Here is a 22109-nt window from a genome sequence, read left to right as displayed (position 1 = left end):
TCCAAATGTCATGTTTCATTTTGTCCCCTCTTCCCCCCAACCCCGATACATTTATAAAACCTATACACAATTATAGGTCAGGGTGTCATTCAGTTCTTCATTTCTTGAACAAGAGGTGCAGGTGATTCAAGCCTACCCCTGGAAGTCTTCTCCTTCTAGATGGGGAACATTTTATTACTCAGTGGCAAGGGGAAGGAACTCTGTTCATTCACAGTGGTACTCTGCCCTTATTCTTTCACATGTTCCAGGATTGAGTTCTGCCATTGGAGAGGAGGAGAGTTTTGGAACTAAGGCTGGGTAAGCCCTAGGTCAAATTAAATCTTGCTGTCAGAGTCACATTGATCTCATAGAGAACGGGACATCATGCCTGCCTGTATGAAGATGCACATAATATTATTTCTTTCCCATTATTCCCTCTGAGTATCTATGCTTTGGAGCCTACCAATGGTTCCAAAGTCTACATTAAAAAAAAAGTAAAGATGCTCCAATAAAATATGTTAATTACCTTCTTTCACAGAAAACTCTGAAATCAAGAAATCTCAATTCCACATTCCCAGGCCACTGAGCAAGGGAGTATATGGAGCATGGATCAGGAGGGATGAAACTGAGAAGGTTAACTGTTATATCTGCTGAGCTACTGAGCAGGGAAAGGAGTCAGTGACATAACAGATTGTTCACAGAAGCCTGATTAATCAGTCTGAAATTGCTTGTAGGAGGTCGGAATAGGTAACAGCATAACACTATATACTGGTGCTGTTTTACTCACTCTTGAAGGAAACATCAGTTTCTTTGTCTGGAAAGACAGTGTCTTATTAATTGAGAATTGGCTCAATCCAGCCACAAATGAAGGGGTGATTTTAATCAAGTTTTACCAAGGTTGAACCCCCAGATCCTTAGTGCATGCAGAATCTTGGCTAAGAATGAAAGACCATGGGCTGATACATATGAAAACACATCCCTTAATCACTGAACGCCTGATGATTAATAGGTAAATACTGTGGACTTCCCCTGATTATGTTTTATTGGACAGTTCTGGGTTGTAGCCGCAGTTGTATGGTAGGTTTTGTCTTATGCTGGTGTGCGTTGATTTTATGAATATTTGCTGTTTTATCACCATATTGGTTTTTATTATATGAATGTTATTGTTGTAAGCCACCTTGGGAGAGGTCCTGTCTTGAAAGGCAGCCTAGAAATATTTTTAAATGAATAAATAAAATATAATAAGAATAATTCCATTGGGTTCAGTCGGTGGTGATTAATCTGCTATGGTCAGTGGGATTGCAGAGCAAACAGCAAAGGGTTGACTCCTCTCCTCCTAAGGCAGAACATTTTAAATAGAAAATGTTCCTTCTGGAAAGAGTGAACCCCTCCGTCTTTGGCTCAGCAGGGTTGGCCCAACGCTCTTGAACACCCGCGTAGCAGTAGTGACTTCCTAGGCCTTAAGCCCCAATTTCTCTTCTTTCCTCCTTTGTTATGTGCCTAGGCCAGAACAGTTGGGGGAAGAAGTTGTGTCTTCACCATCTTCTGCATTCAGCCTTTTGGTGCCATCCAGCACAGCCCAAAGGAGGGAAGAGAAGCAGAAGGGCAGCTGTTTTCTTCCAAGCAGCTCTCTTTCCCCTGGCCATAGCCAACTGGGTGTGCCTCAGTGTTCCCTAATAACCAAGTGTTAAATCCAATGTTAGTCCAACTAAGAGTAGGCCCATTGAAATGAATGGGACTGAAGTTGGTCATGATTAACTAGAGCCCCATTTATTTCAATGGGTCTATTCTAAGTAGGACTATGGTTGGATTTAACCCCTAGCACTCCAGAGGATGCCTCCACAGCTCTTTCTTGCATCCAACCTGGCTCATGGCCTGAAGTGGGAGAGCGACAGGCTGCGGAGAAGGTGGCCTGAACATGGAAAACTCAGCAAGAGTAGGCTGTGATTGACATTATGAGGACAGGTCCCACAAATGGGTGTCTGTCAGCTGGCACTGATCGCTCTCTGCTCACCACCCCATGGGAAATGGTGGGTCAGTCACTCCCTCTTACCCAGGGATAGGGGCCCCTCACCATTCTGATCTCTGGCATCCGGCTAGTCAGCAATGTGGGGTGTGATGAAAGAAACTTCTTAGATAGCAGTTCGTCCCCCTTCTCTTATTCTCTTCAACCCCTTCTTCCTGCTCAGAGCAGGGCCAGATCCAAGCAGCACTGCCATTGCCTCTCCAAGTCTCCATGCATGCTGTCACACACAGAGAGAGACAGGCACATGTAGGATCTAGCTGTAAGGCTGCAATAAGGGTTTGTTTGTTTTTAATTTAAAAGAATTTCAGATTCCACTATGCTGGAGTACAGGCACTCCAAGCATATGCAAGAGCTGGCTATTTTATTTCTTTTTAGAAAGGAAAGAGGAAGGTGAAACTAACACATCTTGTCAGTTTCAACTTCTGCTTTCCCTTCTCCCTTCCAAGAAACAGCATTTCAAAACAATGAAACATAGGAGCCCCTTCAAACATCAGGAGAAGGGATCCAGTTGAGGATGTAATGACATTCCACAGTTTTTTAGCCCCCTTCTGAAACTGAAAAAGATCATGGGGTTGAATTTGAAATTAACTAGAAAATTGGTCAGGCAAGTTTCCTAGCAAGGAGAGAGGTATGAGTGGAAACATGGGAGAGGTATGAGTGGAAAATGATAGCATTTGGAAACACATGCACACCCCATAGCATTTTGTGAATGAGGCAGAATGATGGCACTATAAAAGCCTCACCTGGAAGCATTCTACAAACTTCAGTAAAAGTAGGGATTATTTATTTATTTTATTTATTACATTTATATCCCGCCTTTTTTCCTCCAAGAAACTCAAGGTGGCGTACATAATCCTCCTCCTCCATTTTGTCCTCACAACAACAACCCTGTGAGGTGGGTTGGGCTGAGAGTCTGTGACTGGCCCAAAGTCACCCAGTGAGCTTCCATGGCTGAGTGGGGAGTAGAACCCACATCTCCCAGCTTCCAGTCCAGCACTCTTGCCACTACACCGCACTGGATGTACAGTTTGTGTTAGATCTGTTTTGTCCACATTTCATGGATTGTTAGGCATCTTTCATTCTGTCATCTGCTCTTTGGTGGTATTGGGGGGGTGTTAGGGTTGTATGAGAATTACGTTCCACTTGCACAAGTGCATATTAGCACTAATGTGCAAGTGCGAATTTGCACAAATCATCCCCCAAGTTTTATTGTTTTTTAACCACTCCAAGTCCACATGACTTAGAAAATGCTGGTCCACTGCAGGAACTGCAGGTCGTATTCATCAAAATCCAAACTCATTTGAATCTGTTGCAGATTTCCCTAAGGAAAACCCACTTGGGCATCTCCTACCTGACATAACATTTTTTATTATTATTTATTATTTATTAAACATAAGAACTGCACTACTGGATCAGACCACATAGTCCAGTATGTTGTTTTCAACAACAGACAGCAAGATGCTTCAAAGAGGGTCAGAAGATGATGGCCAATGCCATCGCCATCGTCATCATCGTCATCATATGGCATTTTAGAGACCTATTTTTAGATTTTTCTGGCTGTTTCATCAATTCCTTTGCTGTTTGTTGTTTTGAATTGTATTTTATTCTTTTAAGTATTTGTATTATATATTTTTAAGTGATAGTATGGCATCTTAGACTTGTAATTATTTGTATTCTGCCCTGAAAACATTGGTTATTGGAAGGAATAATAATAATAATAATAATAATAATAATTGCCCCCAGCTTCTAGTATTCATCAGTGTACGTCCCCTCTAGACCTTTCTCTATGAATTTTTATACAACTATAAAAACTGTGTCACCTCGTCTTGCAATTAGTTTTCTGCGCTTTCAACTTCTGGGATGGGGAGGTAGGCAAGCCCACCAGTGCAGGTGAACTGTGGTCATGGATCATTGAAACATCTGGCTTCCTGGCAAGAAGCAGCCCACTTGTTATCAATTACCTCTTCATTAGCATTCCAACCATGTTTGGAAGCAGAAGAATACATTGACCTTTCCAAGGGGCACATGCCTCCTCCATGCCCTGAAGCACCATAGGGGAGAGGTAAGGAGAAGAAGCAGAGAATACTTCCTTGTGGCTTCCTCACATTCTGCACAGAGACTGTAGGCCACAGTCTCTAGTCTCTAGTCTATAGCCTATATCCTCTTGCAGGTGCCATTCTTCTTAGTCTTGTAGCCCTACCTTTCTTTCCCAATGCATGCCCACTTATCACCATGCCATCCCATCTATGGCCATGCCTAGTAGAGGCTGGTGGCTCCGATGTCAGTGGGGCGGTGAATCTGCTCCAGGTTTCAGTCAGAACCAGTCAGAACTCTAAAGGAGCTATCCAAGGTGCTTTTGAACCTTGGATAGTTCCTTCAGAGTTCTGACTGAACCCCAGAGTGGATTTATCACCCCACTGACATCCGAGCCACCAGCCTCTACTGGCCATGCCTCTTCTTAAAAGACACAGGCACAAAGAAAGATCTATATAGAAACACAAGCCTGGCATTCCATCATGCTCTGGCACAGCCTTCCCAGCCTGGCGCCCTCCAGATGTTTTGGACTGCAACCCCCATCATCCCCAGCCAGGATGAGTATTGGCTACGCTGGCTGGGAATGATGGGTGTTCCAGTCCAACACATCTGGAGGGCACCAGGCTGGGGAAGGCTGCTCTAGCATGAGCAAGAGAGAGAGAGACCAGGTTGAGACTTGGGAGGGAAGAAGTACGACTCAAGAGAACACTGAATTCTCAGTGACTGGGGGTCCCCAATGTAGCCCACCCTGGTTCAATTGTGTATCTGACTGCACTCTGACCAATCACAATTCACACCTGTCCCACAGCACACATGAACAGTACACTGTGCTTGTCATTTAAGGCCCTCCTCCAGGTGCCTCCTCGGGGGGGGGGGGTTCAGAAGGTGGCAACAATGGAGGGGGCCTAGTGGGTGGCCCCCCAGTTATGGAATGAATTCCCCAGCAAGGCACGTCTGGCACCAACATTGTTATCTTTTCAGAACCAGGTTAAGCCCTTCCTCTACTCGCAGGCGTTTGGCGGCATAGGGTAGGTTTTTAATCAGATCAAGGGATATTGTTGGGATATGAGTGTGTGCATATGTGTGTCTCCTCAGCTTATATGTTTGTAGCTAAACTGTTTTTATATTACACATAATACTGTCTTTTAAAGGTTTTTAAACACTGTAGCGAGCTTTGGCTATTGGGTGGTATGGAAATGTAATAAATGGATGGATGGATGGATGGATGAATGAATGCCTGCAGCCTCTTAACTGCTGTACTTCAATCCTGATCCTCCCTTCTCCCATAAGGTGTCCCACCCCATGCCCTTCCAATTTCTGCCCCCCAGAAAGACCCCCCTTTTGCCCACAAAACCTTCCAAATGAACCTAGAAACCCCCATATTATCTTTGCCTGTCTTAAAATACTTTTATCTTTTTCCTATAAATGAAACCTCTTAAGGGCCTAACTACACGTGAGGTTAAACGCGGATTCATTTACGTTGTTCCTTTTCGTTTAAAGGAAAAGCAGCTGACTGGTGAGGAGAGGTGGTGGATCAAAAAGTAAACAGTAAATAGCCATTTCTCTGCCTCTCCCCTGCTCTGTGTCAGAGACTGGAAAGGGGGCAGGGTGACTTCCCCAGCCAAGAAACTGCCTGCAACCTCCCACCACCACTGTGCCCATTTCTTAGTTCTGCCACTTCTGGGAGGAGCAGGGCAGTGTGCAAGCAAGAGAAGGCAGCAGCCACCCCTCCCTCCCGCTCACCCACTCTGAGCACTCTGGCAATGAAGACTAGGCCCACAGCGCTGCCTGGAGACAGAACATGGGCAGCCACCTCTGGCTGCTCTCCCTCCCTCCAGGTGGCGCAGCATAGGGGGTCGGTCATTGAAGGAGCAGCCACCTGCCCACCTCATCCTCTCACTCACCCACCTGCACTCTCCAAGTGGTGGGGTGGTGGAGATTGAAGCGAATAGCCCATTAGCCTCTACACACCAAGCAAGAAATGAACAGGCCAGGTGGCAGCTGCTCCTCCAAGGAGCTGTCACCTTTTGCTTGCTCAGTTCTTCCTGCTGCATCACCCAAAGAGTCAGGAAGTGCAAGCAGGTAGAGCACTGCTGAGAGAGAGGGCAGGTGAGCAGCTGGAGGGAGCAGCAACCGTCACTTGCCCAGTCAAGTATAGGTTGGCAGCTGGAGGGAGCAGCAACCATCACTTGCCCAGTCAAGTATAGGTTGGCAGCTGGAGAGGGAGCAGCAACCGTCACTTGCCCAGTCAAGTATAGGCTGGCAGCTGGAGGGAGCAGCAACCGTCACTTGCCCAGTCAAGTATAGGTTGGCAGCTGGAGGGAGCAGCAACCGTCACTTGCCCAGTCAAGTATAGGTTGGCAGCTGGAGGGAGCAGCAACCGTCACTTGCCCAGTCAAGTATAGGTTGGCAGCTGGAGGGAGCAGCAACCGTCACTTGCCCAATCCTTCCTGCTGAGAGAAGGGAAGTGGAGCAATTGTGTGGCAGCAGTGGCTATTCCTGCAAGGATCAAGGTGCTGCTCCCTTTTGCTCACCTTTCTCTCTCTCTCTCTCTCTCTCTCTCTGGGTGGTGCCACATACAGGGTTGGAGTTGGACATGGAAGAAGTAGCCACCTCATCTTCTAAACTGCTTGTCTGGATCCTCCCCTGGGTGGTACAGTGACATGGTTTCTCTCCAATGAACCAGATCCTCCTTCTGTGCTACCAAGAGAGAGAGGGTGAATGGGGAGGGGGGGCAGTGGCAGCAGATCCTTGCAGAAACAGCCCCTGCCCCACATGACTGCTCACCCTTTCTTTCTCTCTCTCAGCAGCCGGAATTGGGCAGGTGACAGTTGCCGCTGTCTCAGATGCTCCCCTGCCCTCTCCCGCTGCTCCGCGGCTGCCCCTCTTGCACCTCCTGTCCCCTTGAGCAATGGTGCAGGAAGGAGAAGGCTTTGCAGGGGCATCCAGAGGGAGGGAGCAAAAAGAGCAAGCGTCTTGCTCACTTGCCCTCTGCCGACTCTCTCACTGGGTGGTGTGGAGGGGAGGGAGCCGTGGGTGCCTGCTCCAGCTGGACCTTGGGGCCAAAGTCCAGAGCCCTGCAGCGGGGGGGGGGGGGGATGGCCACACAAAGAGTGGCAGGTGATGAGGGTGAGAGAGGCAAACTGTTGTATTCCTGCAGTCATGACGGTGCTATGATTAAAGTGAGTTTAAAATGCAAAAGTGCACATGCATATTTCTTTTTAAAACCAGGGTTGGCAAACAGTTTGCTATTGCTGTTGTTCTAACATATACAGACAGGGCCAGAAATATTAGAACAAGGATAACTGTTTTGGCAGTTGGCCTCCATATACCACCACATTGAAGTTGAAAGGAAACACACCCAGATGGAGCGAAGTCAGGACTTTCAGCTGTAATTCAAGGGGTTTGACAAAAGTGGGGCACTAACCATTCAGGAAGGACAGCCAGTGGCATACACACACACCCATCGTTGGTGGCTCATAAGTAATGGAACAAACCAAGATCATTTCAAACTTAAGGATTGCCTTTAATACCTGGATGAAAACCCTTTGCAGTCAATGACTGCCTGAAGTCTGGAACCCATGGACATGACCAAATGCTGCATTTCCTCCCTCGAGATGCTTTGCCAGGCATTTACTGCAGCTGCCTTCAGCTGCTGCTTGTTTTTTGGTCTTTCTGCCTTCAGTCTTGTCTTCAGTAAGTGAAAAGCATGCTCTACTGGGTTGAGATCAGGTGACTGACTTGGCCATTGAAGAACAGCCCACTTCTTTGCCTTCGGAAACTCTTGGGTAGCTTTTCCTGGAAGTTTTGGGTCATTATCCATCTGCAATATGAAGCGGCGTCCTATCAGTTTGGCAGCATTCGGCTGAATCTGAGCAAAAAATATAGCCCTCTACACTTCAGAATTCATCCTGCTGCTTTGATCAGCAGTAGGGTTGGCAGAGAATTTCTCCCCGAAACTTCGGGGGGCCGAGCACCAACGTGTTCGGCCCCCCGAACAAGTTTTGGGGAGAAATTCTCCGCACCCCCGCACCCCCCGCACCCCCCCCAGGACGGGACTTACCTTTCCCGAATGTCCCTCCTGGCAGTGGGTCCCGGCGGCAGTTCGTCGGGTCTTCGTCAGGGGCAGGGGCGGCAGCCGATCTTTCGACCGGCTGCTGCCCCTACCATTCCAATAAAACTAAAAAAAAAAAAACGCCCCCGTGATAGGCTACGTGACGATTAATGTAGCCTTTCACGGCTAGATTTGCAAAGTCAGCCGTGATAGGCTATGTAAATCATCACGTAGCCTATCACGGGTGACTTTAAAAAAAAAAGCGCGTACGGCTAATGGCGGCCCCCATAGGGAGCCGCCATTCACGTTCCTTATTTGGTTGCTGTAGTCTATGTAAAGATTACGTAGACTACGGTGAAAATAAGGGCAACGCTATTTGCGTTGCCCTTATTTTCGCCGTAGTCTACGTAAATCTTTACGTAGACTACAGCAACCAAATAAGGAACGCGAATGGCGGCTCCCTATGGGGGCCGCCATTTGCGTACGCGCTTTTTTTTTTTTTAAGTTCGTCGAAGAGAGAAGAGAGGGCTCTGGGTTGCCCCTCCGCCCCGTCGGCCGCTTCTCCTTCCACACAAAAGCGGCGAAAGCTCCAAAGGTGGTGCGCGGAAGCGCTCCGTCGCCTCTCCTCGCCACCGTGGTCACAGCGGACGACACCGGCTCAAGGCGCCAGCCGGCTCGGCCTCCCCTGAAGGGGAGCGGCAGGGGAGGGGGGCGACGAGGAGAGCCTGGCTCTGGTCCAGGCCCAGGGGAGGCTGGTGGTCGGGGGGGGGGAGTGAACCCGCTTTGGGTTTCAGCCAGAACCAGCCAGAACGCTAAAGGAGCTGCCCAAGGTGCTGAGCCTATTTGGGGGTTGGGTCCAGCACCCTGGACAGCTCCTTTAGAGTTCGGGCAGGTTCTGGCTGAAACTCGGAGCGGATTCGCGGCCCCGCGGACCCCAGAGCCACCAGCCTCCACCGCTCCGGTCTCCAAGCGCCGGGCCGGCACGGGGTGAGCGGGGAGGCGGTGGCGGGTCCCGGCCGGGGCGGGCGGCGGCTGCCATTGGACGCCTGAAATCCGCCCTTGCCCCACGTTGCTCCTGGGCGAGCGGCAGCCTCCAGCAGCGATGCGCGACGCGGGCTGCGTTGCCAGTCCGCCCGGGCCCAGGCTGGAGGAGGCGGAGGCGGAGGAGGCGGAGGAGGAGGGCCGCCTCCCGAGGCCGCAGCCCGAACCCCGCGCCGCGAGATCGGGGACTTTCAAGGTCCCGCCGCCTCGCCGCGGCTCGCTTGACCTGACATTGCTGCGGGGCTTAAAGGTGCCTTCGGAGATTGGGCCGGCGCCCGCGCATGCGTCGCGCTCTCGTCGGCATCAGAGCCCTCGCCTGGATCGAAAGTTGCATTCCTTGAATCTTCACGGGAGGGGGCGGGGAGCGGAAAGGGGGACGGCGGGGGGGAGAGGCAGCAACTCTCCACCCGGGGGAAGGAATGCGGGCAGTTCAGCTCCGGGAGTGCGCGGGGATCGCGTTCTTCCCCGCGATGATCGCCATGGTCTGCTATGCCAAGAGGTGAGGATGGAGCTTGGACGCGGGCGGACGTGTGCGCGCGCGGTTAGATCCCATCCCTCGGGAGTCCAACTCAAAGGATTCGCTTCTCTCCTGGGAGGCTGGGGGGGGGGGCGGTCTCGTGCGCGCGCGTGTGTGTGTGTGCGTGTGCGTGCGTGCGCTCGTCCTAAATCCTCTCCCATCTGCCTTGTTCCACCTCAGCGTGAATGAGCCCAGCAACATGTCCTACGTGAAAGAGACCGTGGACAGATTGCTCAAAGGATACGACATTCGCCTGAGGCCGGATTTCGGGGGTAAGTCTCCTCGGATTTGTTTACAACGGGAAAAGGAGGCTGCCTTGCGGTTTCCTGGAGGCAAAGGTCAGCTGGAATGCGAATTAGCCTACAACTTGCTCCCCTCCACCCCCCATCTCCTGGGTATATCGTACTATGGGATTATGTATATGTCTCCTTCTGACACACACCCTGACACATCCCTTTGACACACACGCACACACAAGAATGCACATCTATAGTAACTCCAAACATATTGGGTCTCAGTTGGTTCTGTTAAGAGCTTTCCCTATATCGAATAGCTTTCGGATTTCATGGAACTGTTCTTCACACAGGTAAAAGAGTGCACCTCCATTTAAGCATGTGCGCGTGTATTCCACGCGTGCGCGCACATTCACGCTGCTAATGCAATATTGTGAGCCGCAGGAGTGTGGTCTTCTGACTCATGCCCCTGCTGACCATTTAAAAACAAACAAACCCCTTTTTTTCCGGTTTCCAGGCTCTCCCGTTGATGTTGGGATGAGAATAGAGATCGCCAGTATAGATATGGTCTCAGAAGTCAACATGGTGAGTGCTCCCTTGGAATAATGTGTAGAAAGTCCTGGGGTGCAGACCAGGACGGGAGGGGGAGGGGAGGCAAGGAAGTGAGCTGCATTTCCTATAGCAGAACAGCGTTCGCGAGAGAACGGAGATTTGTCGAGTTTAACGCCGTCGCGTCCTGTAATTCTTCGGTATGTTGGAGAAATCCGTTCGGGGAGAGTTTGTCACCTTGCCCGCTTCACACACACACACACACACACACACACGAGTGGTTTTTTTCCCCCCGACTTCCAAATGTGGAACGGCGCCATCTGCCGACCGCCACGGCTTACCAAGGAGTTTCAGCACCGCGGACAGCGACCTATTTCTAGGCTTTTCTCGCGTTTCTGTACTTCTCTCTCTGTGGCGTCTGGTTAGGCATGTGCTATAACAGGGCATCAAATTGCGAGAGCATATTGGAGAAAGAAAGAAAAACGGGGGGGGAGAGATAGAGCAAGGCTGAGTGGTTATGAAGGATGGGGGCTACTTGGGGATCAAATGCTGAGGAAAAAAGCAGGGCTGGTGGGAGACTATGGATCTCATCTGGACTGGTATGCAACTTGGAGTTTTCTGTATTCTTGCTGGCGCAGCTCACATTGCAGCAATCTAACTCTTGGAATCCATGCGATGGAGCACAATAGACAGGGCAAGATGTTTCTACTAAGAATTCATATTTATTTATTCCAGCTTAAGGTTGCACTAAAACAAACCCCTGCTATTTATTCTGTGATCGGCTAAATGGCAGTGACCGTGCTATCATATAAATGATGTTGCCACTAGGCAGGTCTGACAGCTGCATTGCTGCCTGGGATATCAAAGCCTGCTGATAGCCCCCTAAGGTTCTGGCTGTCTCTTGTGAAGATGAACTGTAATTGCTGAGTGATGATTGTTGAATATCAGTACTGACCTGAGGAACTCCTGCTGAGTAATAAAAAAGGATGACAAGAATTAAGGAGGAAGGTCTGGAAGACCTGATGCAAGACACAAGCCAGATCATGAATTTGCTAACTACTAGCTTAACAGAGCAGACCCACTGGGGTTTCTTGCTTGCTACTGGAAAATGAGGGGCATGTTATATTTATTTCTTTAATTACTCAAGCTTAGTAGATGTTTAGCCCACTTTTCAATTACACTCTTCAAAGCAACTCACAGCATTTATAAACATACAAGCAATGAAACAAAACCATATAGCTAGGCTCAAGCAGGAGCTAGCATATGGTAGTAGGTGATGTTAAATGGCCCTTTGATGGCAGAGAGAAGTCCAGCTGGAATCCAAGTAGGCATCTGGTGTTGTCTTTGCTTGCATCTCTCCCTCTGTATGTTTCAGTTTCCTTCATTGAGTAAATAGTAATTCATGTAGAAGTCTTGATGGCCAATTTGTACTACTATTTCTGACGGTATTGATTTCCATCCAAGTTGATTTTTAGTGAATGTGAGTACAGATACTCATAGATACTCATAGAATCATAGGGTTGGAAGGGGCCTACAAGGCCATCAAGTCCAACCCCCTGCTCAATGCAGGCAGCCTGATTCCCAGGCAGTCTCCCATCCAAGTACTAACCAGGACTGACCCTGCTTAGCTTCCGAGATCAGACGAGATTGGGCACATCCAGCTATATAGTTATACACATTCTCTTCCATACACACTATCTCCACTCTTCTTGACTTTGGGGGTATAGGCAAGTGTTTTATCTGTTTTAGTGATGGTTTTATTGTATTGTATTATGTTTGTAATTTTAGAGTTATGATTTTAATGGTGCTTATATGTTGTACTGCTTTATATGGGTTGTTAGCCAACATGGCCTCCTTGGGAGGAAGGGCAGGATATAAATCAAATAAATAAATGCTAATGATAAAATTCATCAGGCTCCACATCTGACATTCATTCTGGCTATTCCAAATTCTAAACAGCAGAAGAATGTGAAGAAAAGGGGTGCTTGGAAAGGAAATCTCTTCCAGATGTTATCTTGTCAAAAAATGATTCCCATAGTATAGAGCTGCCTCTTTCTTTCTTTCTTTCTTTCTTTCTTTCTTTCTTTCTTTCTCTCTCCATACATATAATTTATCTGTGGTATTCTCTGCATGAGCACTTGAAATTATTTATAGCACAAACTACCTAAATCACAAAAAAAGCCACAAAGAGTTACTTAGCAGTAAGCATATTCTTCAGTCTAGTTCTGGGTACCTGAACCCAAGTAAAATTTGCATGTTTTACTACATTCAGTGCAGTGATCCACACAAAGAAATAATTAGGAGAAAACTGTCTACAACTGGAACATTTTCCTTTGTAGATGGGATTATGGTAACCAAAGAATCATGCTTGAAATCTCAACTATTCTAGAGAGGAAAATTACAATTAGTTGACAAAGGTTGGGATCTCCAAACAGGGCAATCTGTTCCTTCTGACAAAAAGCTGTAAATAATGGTTCATTTAGCCTGACACAACTTGTATCAACCTTCTTGCCTGAGTGTGCATTTAATACTGCCCCTAGCAAAGTTGAAGACATTGCTCCAAGAGGAGCCTATGAATTTCCAGACATTGGGAATAGCTATTAATCTAACTGAGAGTTGAGGGGCTCCAAAATGTCCTTATGGCTATTCTGAAGAGCTGTGTGGGATCCATGTGTGTTCTTTATCCCAGCCATGTTTTGCCTGGATCTGGAGGGCAGTAGGATTCATAGCATGTTTGCCCTATGTCAAGCCTTTCCATGGCTCCAAGCCTTGCTGAGGTGACATACATGTGGTTTGTAGTATCTCAAGAGACTGTTCTCTCTAGGCCAGTAAAATTGGTCTAAATGGCTTATAACAATCGGGATGCCCAAGCTGGCCAATTGGGTTTACTGGCAGGAAGGCAAAGAATATTGCTTCCTCCACATCTGGGTGCAATGTGTCGCAAGTGGGGCAAAATATCAGGTCACTCATCCCTACGCCCCCCAGGCAGAGTGCTTTCCTGGGCCTTGTGGACATACCGTCGCAAAGCATCCTTCTATTACTATGGATACACCTACCTTTTCTACTGGGTACACTATACCGGTCTTTAACGTTAGATATATGAGAGAACTGGAAGATATCTGCAGAGGCACAGAGGGTCATGGGAGTATTGCCATGGGACCAATGACATTTTGTACAGATTTCAGGTTTTAGGGGGCCCTGGGTAAGGTGCTTTCCACCCCACCCCACCCCATGACCCTCCTGGTTTTCCACATTGCCATGCTTTATTTTTATTTTACCTGGTAACAGTGGTGATTCTGACAGCAACTCTGGCTCCTCCTTCTCCTGCTGCTGCCACCGCACTGCCAGAGGAAAGCGCCACAATGGTGGCAGCCAACCAGTCAAGGCTGCAGCCCAGCTTTCCTTTGGTAGCATGGTGCCAGGGGGAGAATTGTTTATCTGGATTGGGCTTGGGAGGGACAGTTTTAAAGTGGTTCCAGTCCTTTCTGGAGGAGCGGTCTCAGAAGGAGGTGCTGGGGAACTTCGGTTCAACCCCATGGCCATTAGCCTGTGGGGTGCCGCAAGGTTCTATCTTGTCCCCCATGCCTTTTAACATCTACATGAAACTGCTGGGGGAAGTCATCAGAGGTCTGGGCCTAAATGTCATCAATACGTGGATGATACTCAGCTCTACCTCTCATTTCCATCTGCACATCCCAGGGATGCTGTGGACCTCTTGAACCAGTGTCTGGAGGCTGTTTGGGGATGGATGAGGGTGAACAAGCTGAAACTTAATCCAGACAAGACAGAGGTACCATGAGTTGGGAAACCAACTACTTCAGATGGAGGTTTACAATTGGTCTTAGATGGGGTTGCACTTAGGGGTGGACGAAAGTCACTTACCTGTCCTCGAAGCTTGTTCGCAGTGGGGGGGAGGCGCTTCGCTGCTCCCCCCGCGAAGTTCAGGCCGAGGGGGGGAGGCTTCCCGCCTCGTGTGGCCGAAATTCAGGCCGGGGAGGAGGCGCCTCGCCCGGCCGCGAACTCCAAAGTTTGTTTTTTTTAAAAAAAACGCCCCCGTGATAGGCTACGTGACGATTAACGTAGCCTATCACGGCTAGATCTGCAAAGTCAGCCGTGATAGGCTACGTTAATCGTCACGTAGCCTATCACGGGTGACTTAAAAAAAAAAAGCGTGTACAGATAATGTGGCCCCCATAGGGAGCCGCCATTCGCGTTCCTTATTTGGTCTCTGTAGTCTACGTAAAGATTTACATAGACTACAGCAAAAATAAGGGCAACGCAAATAGCGTTGCCCTTATTTTGCCGTAGTCTACGTAAATCTTTACGTAGACTACAGCGACCAAATAAGGAATGGGAATGGCGGCTCCCTATGGGGGCCACCATTATCTGTACGCGCTTTTTTTTTTTAAGTCACCCGTGATAGGCTACGTGACGATTAACGTAGCCTATCACGGCTGACTTTACAGATCTAGCCGTGATAGGCTACGTTAATCGTCACGTAGCCTATCATGGGGGTGTGGGTTTTTTTTCTTTTATTGGAATGGCGGGGGCGGCAGCCGGTCGAAAGACCAGCTGCTGCTCCCGCCCCAGACGAACACCCGCCGAACCGCCGGCCAGACCCGCCGCCGGGAGGGACATTCAGCAAAGGTAAGTCCCGTCCCGGGGGGGGGTGCGGAGAATTTCTCCCCGAAACTTGTTCGGGGGGCTGAACACGTTGGCGCTCGGCCCCCCGAAGTTTCGGGGAGAAATTCTCCGCCATCCCTAGTTGCACTCCCCTGGGAAGCCCAGGTGGCTGTGGTGTCCAGGAGTGCTTTTTACCAGCTTAGGCTGGTACATCAACTGCGGACCTATCTGGAGAGGACAGTCCTTGCCTCAGTTATCCACACACTAGTCATGTCAAGCCTGGACTACTGTAATGCACTATATGTGGGGCTACCTTTGAAGACAGTTCAGAAACTCCAGCTTGTACAGAATGCAGCCGCCCGAGTATTGGTGGGGGCAAGGCGATTCGATCACATAACGCCTATGCTGTGCCAGCTGCACTGGTTACCGGTGCGTTTCTGAGCCCAATTCAAAGTGCTAGTTTTGACCTTTAAAGCCTTAAACGGTTTGGGACCAAGTTACTTGAAGGACTGCCTACACCCATATCAGCCTGCCCACACTTTAAGATCTGAAAGAGAGGCCCTTCTCATCTGCCTACCCATGAGAGCAGTCAGGTGGGTGATTACACGTGAGAGGGTCTTCTCTGCAGTGCCCCCCCCCTTTGGAACAAGCTGCCATCGGAGGTCCGCCATGCTCCGTCATTGCAGGCTTTTAAGAAGGCCTTGAAAACATATTATTTTACCTTGGCCTTCTCTTAATATGACTGTTATTGTTGCTGTCGCTGCTGTTAACATTGCTGTTGTCTTTTATTGTTGTTTGTATTGTTTGTATATTTTTATCACTTTTAATATTTTAACTGTTTTTGTGCATTTCATTGCTGTAAGACGCCTTGAGAGGGCTTTTGCCCTGAAAGGCAGCCAAGAAATATTATAAATAAATAAATAAATAAGCAAGCCACCACTGCTGCTCATGTCAGGGTGTTGTTTGGGGCCTCCAGTCCTTTGCCCTATGGTCCAGCCCCACATGACTGTAGATCATTGCATAAATTGATAGCCTCATGTACAGTCTGGTATGTAAAAAGGATCCCCGTAGGGGCAGCTACATGCATGCATCCCTTTGGCTTGCCGGAGCTGCTCTTCTGTCCAAATGAATGCTGAAGCCCATGGACAAGGAACTTCTAGATTGGACTAGAGCTGTGCAGGGAACTCTATGCTCTGCTATATTTACGTTTGTCATTTTTAGCCACATTTATGAGCTGTTTAGCAGACGTTTCCAGCTTGTAGCCAGTAGTATTATTGTAACCGCCAGACTGGTGGCTCCAATGTCAGTGGAGCAGTGAATCCACTGTGGGTTTCAATCAGAACCAGTCAGAACTCTAAAGGAGCTATCCAAGGTGCTTTGAGTCCATAGGAGCCAGGACCCAGAGGCCCAAAGCATCGGGACTTTTTGATTAGCAGGTGACATCATCTGCCAGCCCCTCAGAATCCTCTGTTCCCCCTGAGCTTAGCGGCAGTCCTCACAGTAGATGGGGTTGTGGGGGATGAATTTCCCCAGCAACAATATATTGTTGTGAGCAATCCCTGTTGTAAAGATCCCTGTTTGGAGTGGGATGGTCTAGAATGGGCATTCAAGATCCATTTGAGTGTACAAAAGACCTACTCCTGGTGGCAATGAAAACGGCTCAAAGTGGCTTCTTGATCTGGATCAATACAGCTGCCTGCATTGGGGGGGGGGGCTCTCTTGGGGGATGTGACGATGTGGGGACTATCATGATGAGAACCTGTCATGATTAGCTATCCCAATACCCCTGGTAACCAGATAGCAGAGTTCAGGCTGTAGATTAATTCTTCACAGTTGCTATCAAGTGTAAAGCCAAAAGGCTTATTTTCTATATTAATTATATAAGTTAAATCACAGAAGACTTGCCATATGAGTAATGCTTTATGCAAACTGAGGCAATGTCTGGTATCCATCAAAATAAGAAATCTCCCACCCTGAGCAGATGGAACTGATTGATCAACACACCACTGTAATGCAACCCAGAGCACTGGATCCTCTTTCTATCCTTATTGTCTAGCAGATGTGCTCCATACCAGTGGAGGCTGGTACCTCCGATTTAAGTGGGGCTGCAAATCCATTCTGGGTTTCAGTCAGAACCAGCTAGAACTCTAAAGGAGCTGGGGATAGAGTTCAGCACCTTAGATAGCTCCTTTAGAGTTCTGGATGGTTCTGACTGAAACCCAGAATGGATTTACCAGTCCCACCGAAACCAGAGCCACCAGCCTCCACTGCTCCATACCCCACACGATAAAATCAAGCTCCTCCCATGTCTAGAAATTGCGATCTAGTTCTTGGATGGCCGGCCTATTCAACTGGAAGAGGAACAAATACTTTAGAACTCAGTTGCTTGGGAGCCAGTTAATTCACACACTCTGTAAAAGTTGAATAGTGCTGTGTTTAAGGGGAGGCTGGTAGTGTCTCTCTCTTTGCTCTTCTGTGGCTCTAGATGGCCATAGTTGACTTTATTTTTCAGGCTGCTGGGGTAGACATTGAGCTTCCTACCTTGAGAACACATTGGGTACTTGGCATTTAAAAAATAATATTACAATTACGTTTGATTTTTATTTTACTGTTTAAGCGATTAATTAAGTTGAGCAACATCAGTTTAAAGATATTGGGCTATTATAGGTTTTGCTCTTTCACCTCAGTTTCTGATATATTCATGTTCCCAGTGTGTTCTCAGCCTCCACTAACACTCCCCCAGAATGTCTGGCTATGGTCCTGAAATGCGTCTTCCTCCCTGATACGCAGAGAAGGAGGGCAAGCAAATCTCACCAAGAGACTGAGGGTGCTCCTCAGATAAAGGAGGAGCGTCCAAGGGATCCATGTTCAAAGCCAAGGATCTCTATTGCTCTAAAACATGGGTGTTGGACCTCTTTCAGTCAGAGGGCTGGATTCCATTTTGGAGAAGCTCTTGGGGACCGCATGCCAGTAGTGGGCAGGCCTGAAGGCAAAATGGGCCCAGCCAAAATGCCAGCAAATTGTAGCTCAAAACTCTTCCTGCCAGGAACTCAGCCTTAGGAGAGGCATTTCAGCCTTTTAGAATGGGGGAAAACCTGTACAAAAGTTAGGAAGCTACCAAACAATGGGTAACTTGAGCAAAGGGGCCAGGTCCAAGTGAAAGGGGTGTCGCCCTCTAAGGAACCCCGGAGGGCCAGATTGGGACCCTAGGAGGGCTGAATTTGGCCCCCAAGCCTGAGGTTCTGCACTCCTGTTCTAAATGGAGGTCTTTGTTGTAAAAAATGGAGGTTGTTGTAGTAAAAAATGGACGTCTTTATTCTAAAAAAATGGAGGTCTTTCTTCTTAATAGAGGTCTTCATTTAAACCAGGTGGAGTACTTTGAGATCGTGTTTGAAGTTATAATTTTTTTTAAAAAACTGTTAAGAAATGCACTTTTCCAAAAGATCAGAAGCCATGTTACCATCATTTGATGCAAGACTGGGATATTAAGCATGCAGTGATTGTAAAACACAGACACAGATATGTTTGTGGGGCATTTTACTATCCCAAGCCATTTTCCAAAGTATTGTGGGGTGGTAAAATGCCCCACAAACAAACATATGTCTGTGGGGTTAGAAGAAGTAAGTTGCAAACTCAAAGTATTAGAAAAGTATCATAAAATAACTGTCAAGGTAAAAGTTTAGGTAAAACTATATTCTTACTAAGAACTAAGTAAGTTCTTAGGGGTTAGTTCAACATTTTGGGGTGTTGAACTAACAGTCTGGGGCATTTTCTAACCCCATAACAAATCTGTCTCTGTGAGGTAAATGTTCCTCAATAAAATCCCATGTTTTGTGCCAACCTGCTGTCATTCAGAGTACTTGAGCCTGCTTCCCTAGACCAGTTTTCTTTGGAAAATCCATGGAACATTGTTATACTCCTGATACATTGCCTGGTTATGGGGACATAAAGACACCCCAATGGCAAAATCAATAGACTCAGGGTATATTTCACATCCCACATTGGGATTTCTTTCCAGAAAAAAAATGGTAAGTGATAAGAGGCTGAAATCTGGGGACATTATGCAGGTGACAGAAAGCAACCATGTCATGGGAGGATTCTGTTGTAGTAGTAAGTCTATAGCAGCATATGAAAAGTGCTTGGGGGGCAGGCTTTCAGGCTGCCTGGTTGTAGCAAGGTTAAAGGAGGTAGATATACCATTCCTGCTCACCACCAATGTCAGAAACCTCAAAAGCACCTATATTTTTGGCCTACTCAGTTGTTCAGCAAACTGAGAAACTATTTATGTAACACTCAAATGGGTGTATACGTCAAGTATTCATACCTTTTCTTTAAAATGAGAGGAAGATAGTTTATTATATTTATTTTATTTTATTTTATTTTAAATTATTATATCCCACCCTTCCCCCAAAAGGAGTACAGAGTGGCTTCCAATATTAATTACACAAGTACCAGCAAAACAACAATATAATCCTACTGTCACCATAAAACACCTTAAAATACAACAATGATGATCATCTAACCTAAAAAATACCAAACGCAACAAGTCAGGAACCAAGTGCTTTTGTATATAAAAAGGTCTTTAACTTGTGTTTAAAGGTATTCACAGTGGGAGCTAATCGCACCTGTCCTAGGATGGAGTTCCATAATTGCTATAGCTACTATTAGGTATTAAAAAGTAATCACAACAAATGCTGTTACCATTCACTGCTTTTGAAGAAAATATGCAATTTAAACCTGAATTGACCCTAAAAGTGATCCTTTAACATGTGCTAAGAATCTTGCCCTTCCCCCCCAAAAAAAAAACCCATTGTCCCTCCCTAATGAAATGGTTCCCCTTGAAATGAGGGGGTAGTAAACATTCCGGCCACATGATATATCTACATTATGTGGAATAACATGATCTGGGCATAAATAATATGGCAAGAATATGGAACAACAAAAGAAAACCATGCTTAACTTCCATGGACGAGTCAATTGGACTTGGCAGCAAAGGGCAGCCAAACTGCATCAAAATTGACAGAAATTGAAACTGCCTGGGGATGATGGCATGCTAAAATTGTTGATGGAAATATTTAGTAGCTGCCATTAAGTCCGTGCTAGTGACTCAGTTAGTAGAGACATTAAGGAATCCCTTCAGGAAATTCCTTACCAGACATTTGGACAGAGGAATGAAACATGTATGGGTTTCATCCAAAATGCAAGGATGAAAACATCCATAGAACCACAGGCTAATTGCTTCTCTCTTACAACATACATGATTATGGCATCTCTCATCTCAAATCAACTTGATGAGCATGGAACTGTTCACGGTGCTCTTAACAACAGGGGAGAATGGAGGTTTACAAGTTCCAGGGATGGCAGCGAGTGGCTAATCATTGTTGCTGTTCTGACTCCGGATGTTCATCCCTGGCTTTTGTGAATGCTTCAGCTCGCTCTGGCCCAGGACTGCCCACGAGACAGGCAAGCACAAATCTCTTTTCTCCTCTTATCAAGATGCAGTCTCACAAGATGGTCAGCCATTTAGCGCAGACGTCGTTTGTGCAAGAAGGCTGGCACTTACCTGTACCAGCCCCATTTTCTCTACTGCCACAGCATTCTTCAGCTCCACTGTCGCCGCCACCATTTCCTCAAATCCCAACTCTTATGTCTGTGCTGCTTCTGTTCTGCCTTCGGTTATCCTCCTTGGCACTCCTGTATCTGCCTCTGCTTTTTCTTGTCAACAACATGCAGCCACTCCCAGTGGTGCGATTAGATAATGTTAGACCCTGGCGGGTAATGGCCTTGGTGGTGGGAGGCTTTAGACAGCCATGTGCGTTTCTTCAGTTGCAAAGCACACAACTAACATTTCTCTTCTCCCCCAACCCCACTGCCATTCCATGTTTTACAGCTGCTTCTACATTCCTGTTACTTTAGAGCAAACCCCCAAAACAAGGAACTCCTCCTTCCACCTTGGTCCCAGCCACATTTCTGGTTAATAAAGGCCAGCAAGGATGTCACATAAACATGATGGCCTCAGCGCCACCTGTTACATCTTTGCCTGCCCCCTTCATCTTGGTTTTGCTCTATTTTTTTGCCTCTTGAAAATTTATTTTGAGCATTTGCTGATCTGTGTACATGGGAGGATGTATGTCAGTCACTTACACTTTACTTGATTGCTGTAGCGCAGGGGTGTCAAACCTCAGGCTCGTGGGCCACATTCAGCCTGGTAGGGATCCCAATTGGGGGCCCTTGGGTTCCCAGAAGGCCATGCCCCCTTCCCTTGGCCCTACCCCCTTTCCCCCTGCTGCAGATAAATTTCCCAGTTTTTGTGCAGTTTTTCTCCATCCTAGAAGGTTGAAATGCCTCTCCTAAGGCCTAGTTCCCAGTAGGAAGGGCTTTAAGCTTAACTAGGCTGGTAATTTTGGTATTTTGGCCCCTCCTCTTTTGCCTTTGGCTTCACCCACAGCTGGAATGCAGCCCCAGAGAGCTTCTCCTAAATTGAATTTCACCCTCGAGCTGAAAGAGGTTCAACAGCTCTGCTTTAGGGAATGCTGGGGCAACGTGAGGGCAGCTGTGGCAAACACAAGAACTGCATAAAGGGCTGAGCTCTTCCAGTTAACTGATGGTGTGTGTGTCTGGTCAGAAACTTCCCATGTTCCTGGTTCAGTGTATAGGAGAAAACCAGAAGCGAATTGTAGGAAGGAATCCCACTGAGAGCCAGTGTGCTGTAGTGGTTTGAGTGTTGGACAGGGAGCTGGGAGACCCAGGTTCTAGTCTCCACTCACTTGGCCATGAAGTTCACTGGGTGACTTTGGGCCAGTCACAGACTCTCAGCCCAACCCACCTCACAGGGTTGTTCTTGTGAGGATAAAATGGAAAGGAGGAAGATTATGAACGCCGCTTTGGGTGGCTTAGAGGAAAAAAGGCGGGATATAAATGCAATAAATAAATAAATTGTAGAGATCCACATTTTTCTGTGCTGTGATTTCATTAACCATGCTGAACCATGTCATTCAAACTCCCATGAGAGCAGGGCAACGTCTACCCACTTATCAACCCAACTTAATGCGC

General features: G+C 47.5%; 1 protein-coding gene across 1 annotated transcript in view; it reads left to right on the top strand.

The window, feature by feature from the left end:
• Window positions 1-9170: 9170 nt before the first annotated feature.
• The window catches only part of GABRB1 (gamma-aminobutyric acid type A receptor subunit beta1), a 188305-nt gene continuing 175366 nt past the window's right edge, over window positions 9171-22109 (top strand). The window contains exons 1-3 of the mRNA XM_084856854.1: window positions 9171-9633; window positions 9832-9923; window positions 10402-10469. Of these exons, the coding sequence (XP_084712980.1) occupies window positions 9554-9633; window positions 9832-9923; window positions 10402-10469 (240 nt within the window). The 5' untranslated portion in view covers window positions 9171-9553. The remainder of the gene's footprint in view (window positions 9634-9831; window positions 9924-10401; window positions 10470-22109) is intronic.

Source organism: Heloderma suspectum, chromosome 5 (genome assembly GCF_057233095.1).
Source record: "Heloderma suspectum isolate Gila_16-S chromosome 5, 16-S_ref, whole genome shotgun sequence".
NCBI classification, from domain to species: Eukaryota; Metazoa; Chordata; class Lepidosauria; order Squamata; family Helodermatidae; genus Heloderma; species Heloderma suspectum.
The sequence above is the reverse complement of the archived record's forward strand: the minus strand, read 5'-3'. Positions and strand labels throughout refer to the sequence as shown.